We start from the raw sequence: 15,070 nt of genomic DNA on the forward strand, positions 1-15,070 counted from the left end.
GATGTTGAACAGTCTCCTGTCTTCATAAAAATTCAGTTTGGCTTTTGTGTTTTCTTATTCATACTCTCAGAAATTTCATTCTATTTTTTCTTTTACATGTCTCACTCATTCTTTCATTTATCAAATATTTAATGACCACTAAATGCCAGGTGCTATTCTGGAATGGAGAAATACAGACGTGAACAAGGTATAATTTTTGCCCTTGGGACAGTTATAATCTATTGTAGTTTGGTCCAACAGCACATTCTCTGATGGTAGAAGTCGTCTATATACAACTTGCCCAATATGCTAGCTATACATAGCTACTGGACATTTAAAATGTGGTTAGTATAAGTGAGGAACCAAGTTTTAAATTGTATTTATTTTTAATTAATTGAATTTAGCCACATGTAGCTAGTGGCTATCGGATGGAGCATAAAAGGGAGAGACAAATAAAGAAGATTTTTTCAATATTATATGTTACATTTTAAATAAAATGGTTGGTTATACCATTAAATAGATTTGGGGTTAGTTAGAAAGATCGAGGTATTAATCTCTATTTATGTAAACTAGTTGGAATCCTATTGAGAAGGAGGCCACAGAAATGGAATACAAGAAAAGTAGGAAAATGTCACATAGATGAAGCATGGTGAGAGGAGGCAAGGAGAAGAATTGAGGGCCTTGGATGTTGGAAACTTGCATAAATCATTGGAAATATTAATTGATGTGTCTTCATCCCCCACTTCCCACCCTTACATTTTGATATTTCCATTTTTCTTTGTTGTTGTTCTTCCACCCAAAGGAGGCCAGTCAATGTCCATTGCCTCAGAAGAAGTTGGCAAGTCAAAAAGAGAAAAACGAAAGAATCTTTTCCCAGCCTTTGAGTTACAGAAAATCTAATGGTCAATATGCATTCCACAAGTCACAAATAAGTGTGGATTATTTGGTCAACACCTTATTGTTAGTGGTTTTTTTTTTTTCTCAAACTGAGGTCTTGCTGTGTTGCTTAAGCTCTCCTTGAACTTCTGGGCTCAAACAATCCTCCTGCCTCAGCCTCCTCAGTAGCTTGAACTACAGGTATGTAACCACACCCTGCAGTGCTATTTTTTTTTAAAATGCAATTCATTTGAATGCCTTTAGACTGGGAAGGTACTCTTTAGTTCATACTAGTCCTGTATTTCATTCGTCCCTGGAAGCTAGAGATGTAGAGATTTACTTTACAAGCCTGGCCCCTATAGGTATGTGAATTTGGTGTACCTTATAAAGCAGGTTTAGAAGAAGGCATAATGATGCATGAGCAGGGTTTCCTAGCACCAAGTCTTTCAGCATTGTAGAAGAGAAGTTGCAGGAAAATTACTTGGACTTTGGGGAAAACAAGGTACCCTGCTTTAAATTTTGTTGTTACATCTCTGTTACCCAGAGGAATAAGGACTTAAGACAGAAGTTATTTTTGAATCTAGAAAAAACAGAAAAAATTACATTTTGTGCACACATGGATTTGTGGACTATAATTTAATTTCTCTTTTCCATTATTTATCCTGTCAAACTATAAGTATCAGGATGCAACTGAGTGGTAGTACTTAAAAATTCATTTTTAAGAATGCAAATATTCCTTTTTCAATTACTTTAATAGGATTTGTTTAGTTCCTTATTCCCCAGAGCTTAAATAAAATTCATGTGAAGTAATTCAAGAAGGAAAGACAAAATTTTCAACATACTATATTCTTCTCCATGGATACAATGCTCACTAATCAAGGGTGACCCCCATCTTGGATGCAAAACTAAGAATGGGCTCTATCAATTGAACATGGTGCTTTAGCATAATGCCTTAAGGGGATGATGCTGAAGAGTGGTTATGGTAAGCAATTTAAATTAACCATGAAAACAAATTTATATTGAATCAATACATTATACAGAAGTTTTGAGGAAAAGAATAATAGCCAAAAGAATGTGAATGAATTATGGGTTCCTAATGATCTCATGTTTTGGGGGAAAAGGAAACAGCAGATATTGAGGCTTATAGGAGTGACTGACTCAGAATGGAAAATACCTACAAAGCACTAAAATGTTGCTAAGGATTCAAGATTTTTTTTTAATATTATATGTTACATCTTCCTAACATGAATGAAAGACCAAGAACTTTGAATTAATGCTACCTTCTCTTAAGAACTTCCACAATATTGAAGTAAAATATTGATAATATTCTGTTTATTCAAAATTATTCCAATGACCAAGAGTTTATGTTTATGTAAAATTGTTAGTAATACTGTTGTTGATAGGGGATCGGGTGGAAGGAGTGTTTCCTTTGCAGAAAATCACTTTTTTAAGGTTCATAAAGGCATTTTCCCCCCTTGACCATCTCCTACTTCCAGTGACCCACTTTCTACAGTAGAAAATTAGAAGTCAAGGCTCCTGTTTCTATTCCTGCGCTATCAGAGTCAGTTGATTTTCTGTAGAAGTTTTTCTGCTTGTAAATCTAAACCTCAAAGCCTTTAGTTTGCATTTCACCTAAAATAAAATGAATGACCCTTTGGAGAATCAAGCTTTAATGAGGGGACACCTATTACTATAACTTCTTTGAAGATATTGTTGAAAAATGGTGCCCACATGTGTTTAAGTATCATCGGCGAAATTTCCCTTTTGGAAAGACCTCACTTTTTCTTTTCTTCTAAGGAACAGACAACTTTTCCTTTGAGGGCAATTAGAACAACAGAAGGATGACTGCCCTTTTTCCTTTAACTATCCATCCTTTAGTGCCAAACTTACAGTCCACCAAATGGTCTTCTTTTCATGTTCCAAGTTTTCTTTGATCTGTGTCTGTGATTCTAGTTCATATGTCCCCAGGTTCTACTTTATGTTTATTTTACTCTTCATCTGTTATCTGTAAGCAAGTTTAAATCCTTTGTGAAATGACATATAGAGGGAGGGAGGTAGAACAGAGGGAAAATGAAAGGCAGAAAATAAAAGGAGGAAAGAACTAAAATTTTCTTTATAATGAAGTAGAGTTTAAAATGACTGATCAAATATATATCGAAGTCTCTTTTACCAAATACAACATTGGCATTTATCACTGTACTGGAAAGGCATAAAAGCAGAGAAAAGCATGTGAAGTTTTATTTCCCTTAAAAAGAACATATAATGGACGTTCTGCAAAAAGCTGGAAATCTAGCAGTAGCAGGTATGGATTACAGACTAAAGAAACTACTACTGCCATCGTAATAGGTGGTCTGTTTATGTAACTACCCCAGTTGGGCATGGGGCTGGAAAGCTTCAGTGTTTTCCTGTTTTCGCTTTTCTAAGCTCTTTAACAGAAATTACTCTCCCCTGCTCACATCCTAACAAACACCTTGTGAAACAGGTCACATGAACAGATGTTATTTCAACTGATGAATTAAAGCTCAATTTACTCAAAACCACAAAATTAAGATTTATTGGCATTACAATAAATAAGGCAGAAGGTGGTAGTGTCAGATCTAGCTTGAATTTCCAGTTCTAGCAACTACTTATGAGTTTCAGAGCATGTTACTTAACCTGCATCTTCATTTGCAAAATTAGACTAAAACAAGGACTCTGGATGTTTCCCTCTCCCTCTTCCTAAAGTTCTGTGTATTTTGCACCACATCTCTAGAAGTTTAACTTTGTCAGACCTGACATCAGCCTTGCGTTGGCCTTTCCTTGGAACTTGCATCTCCAGCTTGGTCTACTTTACCACTGCAGGGCAGGAAACTCCACTTGGCCTCCACTTGCCTGCTGCCCATGTTCCAGCTAACAGCCACTCTGCAAAATGGCCTTGCAGATGAGCTAGTGCACATCCAAGTGACAGGCTTGCCCCCATCCCAGATGGTGGCCCTCAAGGCCTCCCTGAAGGATGAGAAGGGGAATCTGTTTCGGTCCAAAGCCTTCTATAGGGCTAATGAAGCTGGAGAGGTAGATGTGGAGCGAGATCCCGCATTAGGGGGTGATTATATAGGGGTCCATGCTATGGGCCTCTTCTGGTCTCTGAAGCCTGAAAAGGCTTTCCAGAGGCTGCTCAAGAGGGATGTGATAAATGATCCCTTTAGGGTCACTCTGGACCTATATGACTCTGTTTGCTTGCAAGATTCAACCACAGCTCAGCCCAGGGCCAGCCAGATGGTGCAGCGCTGGTTCTTGGGCCCTGGGGTGCAGCGGAAGCAGATCAGAGAAGGTCGTGTGAGAGGAGCCCTTTTTCTCCCTCCAGGTGAGAGTAATCTTTGGTGATAAAGTAAACATTGTTGATGGGGGGGAAAATGTATCCAGATAGAATTAATTTTCTCACTCTTTATATTCATGGTTCTGCTTGACCCTCTTTACTTGTGATCCCATTCTCTTTGTTGCTCTCAGGAGAAGGCCCTTTCCCAGGAATCACTGATTTGTTTGGGAACATTGGGGGTCTAGTTGAATTTCGGGCCAGTCTTTTGGCTACCCATGGCTTCGCAGTATTGGCACTGGCATATTTTGCCTATGAAGACCTGCCTGAGAAACTGCTGGCGTTGGACTTGGAATATTTTGAAGAAGCTGCCAACTTTCTACTAGCTCATCCCAAGGTATTTAAAGTACTTTTCATTTTATCTTACAAAATTACAGGAGGGAAATAATCACCAAAGTCTGCTATTTTTTTTTTTTAATCAGTCTGTGTATACTTGGGTACAGAACAACTTACATTTAAATAATGATTATAATGACTTTGTAGGATTGTTGAGTTGATTAGCAATTAGTGTTTACTGGCATATCAATAAATGGATACATTATGATTCTTTTCAGCAGAAAAAGCCAAGTCTCCTTACATTTGAAGTGCTTGTAACTTATTCATAAGTGGCTCTTTAATGTTTTATCAGTCACTAATCTCAAATCATAAATTCTCTGGCTTGACATGTTTTCAAACTTCAGTGATTATCTCTGCATGGGGTAATGCTAGTGTAGGTCCAACTGAAGGGTCCTGAGACTAAGAACAATGTAGAAATTCAATATTCAAATTGAAGCATACGATTAGAGCAGGAATACCAGCAAAAACTGATTTGGCTGCAACAATTAATTAGCTGAATTTAGTTAGTTTCAGAGGTGGGGGTACAGAACTGTGTTTAAGGTAAATGTCCAATGCCAGAAGCCAGGATTGCAAAAGGAATTTGAAAAGGAAGTGTCATTTTTTAACTCTTTGTTAAGTATCATTGTACTAATGAAAATGTGGCCCATGGTTCAGTGGCTCTGCATCACCTTTTAGAAATGCACACTGTTATTCCCTATTTCTGAATCAACATCTGCACGTTAATAGCATCTTCAGGTGATTCTTAGGCACATTAAATTCTGAGCACCAGAATAGTACATCTTGTAACCCAGCTTTTTCTAGGAATTAAGTTGAATTATGATGTAGTTGTCTTGAGGAGATTCCAAAGGACTGATATTTACTAGCATATAGAAAATTCTCAACAAATCCATTTGTCATCTTTGAGCATCCAGTTTCCTCCCCCTTTCCCTAAAATTTCAACCCCATTCTGAGTGTTTTAGGTTCTGTCTTAAATCTTTCTCAATACAGCACAACTTCTTCATCCTCTCTGCAGCTACGTCAGTTCCTTCCCTCATCGTTGCTCACCTGTGACACCATAGTTGTGTATCAGTTTCCTATCTCCAGGCACAGCCCTCCTCTCTCACACCCCCATCTGTTCTTCACATGGATACATCCCAAATGTAGATTTCTTTGAGGACATTTTTCAGTAACACATTCTTGCCCCACTCAGACCTATTGAGCAGACATCTGAAAAACTGGATCCCTAATAAGGAAAAAAAGTTCAGGTGATTCTGAAGACAGAAAGGGGTTGAGTGTGCTATTGTGAGAAAAATAAACAAGCAGGTCTCTCTGTGCTTGATATTGTCTGTCCAAAATGTCTCTCCCTTCCTCCCTTGCCTTTCAGGGTTCTTCCCTCTCATGGGCATCTTCAATAGACCAGGGAATTAAGGACTCCCTTCTGTAGTCCACTATAATTTTCTTTTACTGGGTATGGTAATCTGGTGTTCATGGAGGGCAAGCCTTTCATCTGTACATTTTCAGTACTTTCAGAGTTATCTCTTAGATTAATGTAATAATGCATTACATTAATTCATTAAGTTTACAGCTATTAAGTTTTGGCATAACTTAATAGCTGTAACATGCTATTTATTTATGATTTAGTTCATTATTTGGGGCACGGGGGATTAAATTCAGGGGCTCTCAACCTCTGAGCCACATCCCCAGCCCTATTTTGTACTTTATTTAGAGACAGGGTCTCACTAAGTTGCTTAGTGCTTCCTTTTTGCTGAGGCTGGCTTTGAACTCTGGATCCTCCTGTCTCAGCCTCCCAAGCCACTGGGATTACAGGTGTGAGCCACCATGCCCAGCACATGTTATTTAAATGGGAATTACACTTAGAATATTTGAGAGAACCTGACAAGCATCTTTTTCTAGCTAAAGGACAGGATGTAGTTAACAAAGCTTAACTGCTGTGTTCTGAGGCTCAGTGTTGCTGGACTCTGAGGGCATTTATAGAATTTGACCTTTGATGAAGTTTTTATTTTTATTGTTTCACTCCATCCTCATAACAACTCTATAAGGCAGGTGAAATTGTCTCCCCAACAAGACCATGAAGCTTAGAAAAGGTGAGACATTCTCCATGCCAGAAGCTGGGAGACCCGAGTGCCAGAACTCAGACTTTTTTGACTCTTTTCATTAGGCTGCTTTATTGACCTTCTTGAGTATGGGTTGTAATGGGTTTTCCTTTTGTTTTGTACTTAAGATCCAAAGGCCAGGAATTGGCGTGATCTCCGTGTCCAAAGGTGCAGAGGTTGGGCTGGCCATGGCCTACTATCTGAAGCAGGTGGTAGCCACCGTCTGTATCAGTGGGCCCAACGCTGTCTTGGATATCCCGCTCAGATACAGGGATCTTCTTATAATTAATGCCCATGCACTTTCATAGGGAGCGCATCCAGACCCATGTCTCTGGGGCTGTGCGCTTCCGCAATGGGAACAGAGACCCCCGGAATGAGCTGAACCAGCAGAGCGTGCTTCCTGTGGAAAAGGCCCAACGTTGCATCCTCTTCATTGTAGGAGAGAATGATGAATGCCGGGATAGCTGAGCATACGCGGAGCAGGCCATGGAGCAGCTGAAGAGCCACGGCAGAAGCACTGGAAAGATGCTGGTGTACCCTGGGGCAGGCCACCTCACAGAGCCGCCCTATGCTCCCTTGTGCTTTGCATCCTGGAGTCCAGCGCTCCCCTGTCCTGTGCTCTGGGGAGGAGATCCTGTTGCCCATGCTGCAGCCCAGGAGCATTCCTGGGGAGAGAGACAGAAATTCTTCAGGCAACACTTCAGAGGGACCAGAGGCAAACTCTAAGTAAAAGCTCCAGGAAGATGGGGTGGGGAGAAGAGGCTGGAATGGGGGCAGGTCAGGGACAGAATGTGAGAAGACAGGGAAGGGGGATTCTTCTGGTTTCTCTACATTTACAGCCATATTGAATCAACTGGATGGAAATTGAACAAAAATCAAAGACCAGGACACATGAATCTGAGAAGTTTAAATGTGCTTTGAATTTTTGTAAATTGAATCCCAGTTTGTATTGTGATACTTTTGCAAATTGAATAATTTTTATCTACATGCCCTCCCACCCCACTTAGGGATGGCTTATATCCAGGCATTGCTAATCTTTATGTATTCCCTGAAATTTTCTGTAATTCCTGTTACTAGCAGGAATACAATTTGTATTTAAACAATTTCGAGTTGGTTTCTGACACTTGCTATGAAAGTTCTAAAACCACCATCAAGTACAGTGCTTCCTGTAGATATTCAGTAGATAATTTTTGAAATTTAAAATACCATGTTAAAGTGCAATTATTCTCTCTATTCCATTTACTTACTACTATTTTAATCAGGAGTAATATTGAATTTAATCAAGTGCCTTTTAGCATTTGTTGAAATTAAATGAGTTAATATATGTAAGGTTAAATAGAACAGTGCCTAGCACACAGCTATATCCATACCAGAGTTAACCATTATTAATTTCATAATGCTTTCCTCTTTCAATCTGTTAGTGTGGTGAATTGCATTCATTAATAAACTAATTTTGCTTGTTAATCTAATTTTAGTAGCTAAATTTCTCATATTGATTAACTTGGGTTCTAAAATTTCTTTTGGAGTACATCTAATCATTTGTAGTATTTCAGAATTTCATTTATATTTTCTAGAACACTTTTTTCTCTTATAAGTTTTCACATAGCCCCTGTTATTTATTTGCTTTCTCTTTTCTTTTAGTCTGGCTTGATGAATGTTATGGTTTGGATCTACCATGTTCCCAAAGGCCATGTGCTGGCTTTGTTGCCAGCCTGGGATGTTATTGAATGCTGGTAGAAAGAATATCCTACAAGGCAGCATACGGCAGATTGCCATATGGCCAAATGGCCTTTGAAACCTTGAGCCAAAATAAGTCTTTCCTTCTTTAAGTTTATTCCCTCAGGTATTTTGTCAAAGCAATAAAAAGCTGACTAAGACACCAAATATTTGTCTATTTTATTTATCTTTTGAGGAGAAGCTTTGGTTTGTATGCTTATCAGGTCAAGTTAAGTGGAACTACAATTAAACAAATCAAATCAGATAGTGGGTCATTTTATGGGACAAGTGACCTGGTCTCTTCAACAAGTTAATTGAGAGAGAGAGAGAGAGAGAGAGAGAGAGAGAGAGAGAAAGAGAGAAGTGGCAGGTCAGGTTAATGAAATTAAATTCAGAGCTATGGATAAACAAATGGATTAACCAAATGCTGTATGTGGCCATGGTTTGAACAAAGTAACTGGAAAAATAATTTGGGGGATATTTAAAATTTTATTTTTAATTGATAAATAATAATTGCATGCATTTATGGAGTACAATGTGATGTTTTGCTATATGTATACATGGACTGCTTATACCAAACTAATTAACATACCTTTCACCTCACATACTTGTGTTTCTTTTTTCTATTGAGAACATTTAAAATCTCTTAGCAATTTTGAAATATAAATTCACTATTATTGACTATGGTCACCATGTTGTCTAAAAGATCTCAGAAACTTATTTCTCCTTCTAACTGAAACTTTGGACCCTTTGTTCAACATCTTCCCAGCCCCCACCTTCCTCCCCTTAGAGTAATTTGAATATGAACTGGATATTAAATGACACTTAAAAAATGTTATGATCTTGTTAGGTGTGATGTAGTATTGTGTTTATGTAAAAATGTCACTGTTTAGAGAGGCATATTGAAATATTTAGCAGTGAGGATTCATAATATCTGGGTACTAAAATACAGGAATATTATAAAATGTGAATAACTACTAAGTTTAGATGAAGAATATAGTAGGATCTGTTACACTATTCTCCCTACTTTTATGGATGCCTGCAGTTTTTCATAATAAAATGTTAGAGGAGATATCAGTATATTTACCTTTCTGCCTCAAAAAGCAAGAAGGTTATCATGCATCATATCTTCTTCATGGCACCACCACATAAATTTCAGATTACCTTTTTGACGATCAATGATTACATAATCTTTACTGTGTTTTAATAGTTTCTTTGCTCTTCCTTACAGCCCATTTAAAAAGTTATTGACGTGGGGCTGGGGATGTGGCTCAAGCGGTAGTGCGTTTGCCTGGCATGCGTGCGGCCCGGGTTCGATTCTCAGCACCACATACAAACAAAGATGTTGTGTCCGCCGAGAACTAAAAAATAAGTATTAAAAATTCTCTCTCTCCTCTCTCACTCTCTCTTAAAAAAAAAAAGTTATTGACTTTATCTTCCATTTTGCCATTTTCCCAAACTCAATTCTTTTAAAAGATCCATATTTATCTGAATCTTCAGCACATCTGAAGATTCACTCTTCAATTGCAGTTTTTATAGGTATGGAATTTTATGTTAGCAATTATTTCCCTTCAGCCCTTTGGTCTTTTTTATCTTGGCATTCATTCTTGCCAATGAGAAATTTGATTCTTGTTTCTCTTTCCCTTCACCCCCTCACCTCTCTTAGCATTTTACAAATTTACGATTTTCTCTTTGTTCTTTGTGTCCTTAAATTTTCTCAAGAAATGACCAAGTATAGGTTTGCTATTACTCTTTTAATTCATGGCCCAGTCTATGGGCCATTTCAAACTAAAAATGTCTTCACTATGACTTGTCTGTATGTCCTCCAAAATTCAGGTGTTCTGACTTAATGGCCAATGTGCTGGTATTAACAGTAGGCCCTTTAAGAGTGATTAGACTATAAGGGGTCCTCCTTTGAGAATGTGATTAAGGCCCTCATAAAAGAGGCTTCTTGCAGCGTTCGGTTCTTCAGTCCTTCAGTCCCTTCTGCTATGTGAAGATGCAACGTTCCTTCCTCCAGAGGACAGAGTCATAGAGCACCATCTTGGAAGCAGAGAGAAGCCTACATGGATACCAAGCCTGTTGGAGACTTATCTTGGACTCCTGCCTTCAAAACAGTGAGAAATAATTTTCTGTTTTTTATCCCAGTATTGATATCAAGTATTCTGTTAACAGCAGAGCAAATGAACTAAGATTATCTTCAGCTTTAGGACATTTGCTTCTATTATTTGATCTCTTCATTCTTTCTATTTGTTGTTGTTATTGTTGTTCTTTCCTCTGAAACTTCTGTTATGAGGATTATGCAGCTTCTGGATGAATCCTTCATGAGTATTGTATTTTTCTCATATTTTAATTTCTTTGTACACTTTCCCTTTGCATACTTAGAGAAATCAATTTAAGTTGTTAAGCCCATTAATTTGTTCTTCATTTATGACCTAGCTACCTAGCTCATAAAATCATGGTTTGGATTTTATTTTGAAGATTATTTTTAAATTCTATGATCTCTAATTGGGTATTTCCTTAAAGCTGATTCTTGTTTTATAGATAGGTTATCCTTTCTTATTCCTCTTTTCACTTGTGACTTCACAGTTTCCTGTGTAGAATATTGTCATTGTATTAAAAAAAAAAACACCACAAATGATGTTCTTCTTACTGAGATTCATAATCCTGCCTATCTCGGTACCACCCGGATTTGATGTCAGCAAAATGAAACGCATCTCCTTCATTTTCTTCTTTACAAGGCCTTACTGGGATCTCGGCTCCCAGCTCCACTGTTAAGTCTTGGCATGATTTTAACAACATGTTCAGAAATCTATTTCTAAGGTTGCCATTCTTAACTCAAACCCCCAGATGATGAAGTAATTCACAACTGGTACTGTTTAGTTAATGAGCCTTAAATGTGGGCCTCATTGGGTCCACAGCCTACTGGGGTAGAGGACCCACCTGTTTCCACTTTCAACCTTATGGCTATTAAAGAATAGAATGAATAAACACTGAAATGAGAAATGCCTGACTACACTGGATGGCCCAAACAGGGGCAGAAACTGTTGATCATAATGATGGTGAATGAGAAGAGGACATAACAATTTTGTACAGAAATAAATGTGACTACAGTAAGCCTGGATTTACCCAATTGTGAAATATGGAAGGACATCATTGGGAATTTAAAAAAAAAAACATTGCTTTATAGGATGACTTATTGGAGAAATGACTTTATGTATCATTGAATGTTATCCCAAAAGAACTGTTTTCTGTTTCAAAGTATTTGAGTTGAATTAATAGATGGAAGTTCTATTAAGGTTAATTGGGGAAGTTAGTACATTTTCCCTCAAAGAAAGTCTTTGAGGGAAAAGAGCTTCCCCTCACCTGCCTTCCATTCCTATACAGAGTTAGGTGGCTTCATGGAAAGGTCATAGAATATAACCTGTTACAGATGTGGACACACGAGATATCAAAACAAGCAAGCCAGGGTGAGAACAGAGGCACCAGTTTTGAGTAGTATGAAAGCTGATTTTCCTGACAGTCATTTCTGCTATTGGGAATGTGTGTAGAGTGACCTGGTTCCTCACATGGGACCAGCGGACTAGGGAGTAGATCCAAATTTGATTCCTTTTTTCTTTTTTCTTTAAAATTATTTTTTTTAAATTTATTTTTTAGTTGTACACAATACCTTTATTTTGTCTTTATTTTTCTTTGGTGCTGAGGATCGAACCCAGGGCCTCGAATGTGCTAGATGAGTGCTCTACCGCTGAGCCAGCCCCCAATTTCTTTTTTTCTTACTGGCTTTTCATCCATCACCTGTGAACTGGGAGAATTCAATTTGGAAAAGTGTTCTCTGAGGAGGAAATGACTATCCCTCCACACCCAGGCTATCTCAAGCTGATGAGATAGCAATTTTTCACATCCTTCCGACTTTCTCTTTATTACCATTACCACCCTAGTCCCTGTCATAATCATATTTTGACCAACATAATAGCCTCTTAATTGATCACCCACTTTCTGCTTGGGATTCTCTTCAACCTGTTCCACACACATTTATAGAAGTGCCCTTTAAAAATACATATCTGACTGTGACATTCTCTTGCTCACTAAAGGTCTCCTGTCACTGGAGGATAAATTCCAAAGTTCATAATAAGAAGTCCAAAACCTCCAACATAGTGTCCAGCATTGTCAAGTGTCCTTTCTTCATTCACTCGAAGTCTTCCAGCCACACTGGCCTGCCTTCAGTTCCTTCCTGCTCCAGGGCCTTTGTATATGCTAGTCTCTTGGCTTATTATGCTTTCTCTCCTACTGTCAGTCTAGTCCTCTCCTACTTATTCTAAATAGTTCCACATTAATGTTACTTATTTACAGAAGCCTTTACTGTTAACAAACCTATCTTCCCCATCTAAAATACATATCTCATCAAAGCCCTAATATCAAATGTATTGTGGTTGTCTTCCTTTTCTTACACTTAACTCTCAGTCTCGTGAGGGTAGGAAGCAGATCAGTTTGTTTTGTTGCATACACTCAGTTCTTAGCACATCATATTTATTAAGTACTTATGAGGGAAGGCATGAATCCTGAGACATTCTGGATGAAGAGGTAGGATGTGAACAAGAGTTTTGGTGTTCATTACAAAATTTTCGTGGAATTACAGGGTCTGAAGTAAATGACACACTAATTTTAGTTCAAATTGAATTCATCAGAGCAGAAATTATATCATGTCTTCAATGTGACCTACTTAAACTTGGGCAATCAGGTATTTGTTGTATCTGCCTCCAAGATACTCAATACCCTTGAGGTCCTAGTAGTTGTATGTAATAGGGAGTCAAGCTAAGTTTTTTGTCACTTATTGTTCTTCTCCTCATTAAATCATCCCAATGATAACTACCCCTTCTCCTTCTGAGTATAGGATTATGGCTGTTTGCATTCTCTGTTTCAGTAGAGTTACCCACAACCCTTTTGCCTATCACAACGAGAGAGAGAGAGGGGGGGGGGTGGGGAGGGAGGGAGGGAGGGAGATCTTTCAAATTTACCAGAAGGGGTGTTCATCTGTTCATAACTGCTGAATGCAGTTTCTTCACCATTGTCATCCCTGCATCTAAATGTGTTCATCTTCCTGCTACCTTCAGGCCCCATTAAGTTTCTCTTTACAAATAAGCCATAGTCCATTTCCCTTTAATCAAGTTAAGGAGAATTCTGGCATCCATCTATTGGACAAATTTTCATGAAGTGTTTTCTCTGTGTCAGGCCCTGTTCTGGGTATGGAACATGTTGTAGATATCTACAGGGTTCACGGTCTGTTGAGGCTGCTTATGTGAACCCACTTAATTAGCCTTTCTTTTGTTTCTTTCCAATTCCTTTTCACAGGGAATTAGACCTTCTCAGGCTTCTCTGGGCTTTCCTTAAAAAGAAGAAACGTTCACAGAATTCATTTTCTCTTAGGCTGTAGTGAATACCTGTCCTATTTGGACAGAGGGCTTTGCCCTTGACAGAAGATGCTAGCAGAGTGGTCCCCAGCCTGAAGAAAATGAATTGCACATGGCAGACTTGATGATAAAGATAAATCTAAGACCTGTGAAGGATTTTGGTGCTAAACAGAGGCAACACCAAGGTCGCCAAAGAATAATATGGGAAAGAAACTGGACTGACTGGGGGAATCCTAGGAGTGAGGGTTCCCAGAAACCCCTGGGGGTGTTTTCACAGCATGGCACTTGATAACCTGCAAAGTTCAAGGCTAGGAAAACTGAATTTTCAGCCGGGGCTTTCGAAACACTACGGATAGGTCTTTCATGGAAGTACAGGTGGAAGGATAATGAGACTCACTTTATCGAATGAACTTTTCTTCTTGGAAATATGATCTAATGACCAAATATTTAAATGACTTTTCACTATGATAAGAAATGGGTATTGCAAAAACAACAGTCCGCCAGAGTTCTTCAGAATGTCTTATGAACAATGAAGTAAAATTGAGCCATTATTGCTTTAAAAAAAATCCTAATCTATGTTTAGAAAAATAAATTCATTCTGAAATTGGGTGATATTATGCTTAGGTAGCTTACACAAGATTGGAGAGCTCAAATCTTGCAAATGACTCCTCATAATTTTCTTTTCTCTCCAGTACCGTCTTCTGAACTATCACACTGAAAAACCTGTGAAAAGATGTGGACTTGGTTCAAAGGCATTTTATTGTAGTGGAAAAATGAAAACTGGAGTCAGGCTGACCTGGATTATAATGTTGGTGGTTACATGTAGTACTTGTTTTGGATTCTAGTAGCTTCTCTGGGTTCATTGTTTTGGAAACTACCAGATCATGTATGTGAAAGCATGTGTTTCAGAATCTGGGATAACTATACATTATATACTCCTCCCCCACTTTGGACAGATTTCACTCAGAAGATGTGTGTGAGAGTGTGTGTAGGAGAGCTTAGGCCAGAATGAAATGGAAGCTTCAGGAAAGTTTTAGCAAATGTAACTTTTGTTCCTAAAAATGAATGTCCAACTTTTTATTGACAACTCGGGGGTATCATGCTAGGTATCCTGAATGTGCATCCAAATATCTTAAAAATTTAAGAAATTCCTTTATTTTGCCTAAACACACACACACACACACACACACACACACACACACACACACACAGACACTTATTGGAACGACCTCTGGGTCATTTCCCTATTTGTGTTTATCTGAGCTCATATGGAATGCAAAGCATAAACTCTGTTGAGGTCACTTCAT

The 15,070-nt window shown here is 38.3% G+C and overlaps 1 protein-coding gene across 1 annotated transcript; it reads left to right on the forward strand.

Moving 5' to 3' along the window:
• Positions 1-3,735: 3,735 nt before the first annotated feature.
• On the forward strand, positions 3,736-7,362 carry LOC308642514 (acyl-coenzyme A amino acid N-acyltransferase 2-like; the record flags this gene model as incomplete). The annotated part of the gene is given in 5 exon segments (XM_081281548.1): positions 3,736-4,198; positions 4,342-4,544; positions 6,765-6,926; positions 6,928-7,101; positions 7,105-7,362. Coding segments are annotated over 5 exon segments (1,260 nt in total).
• Positions 7,363-15,070: the final 7,708 nt, after the last annotated feature.

Source organism: Spermophilus citellus (assembly GCF_964194105.1).
Source record: "Spermophilus citellus genome assembly, chromosome: 2".
Classification (NCBI taxonomy): domain Eukaryota; kingdom Metazoa; phylum Chordata; class Mammalia; order Rodentia; family Sciuridae; genus Spermophilus; species Spermophilus citellus.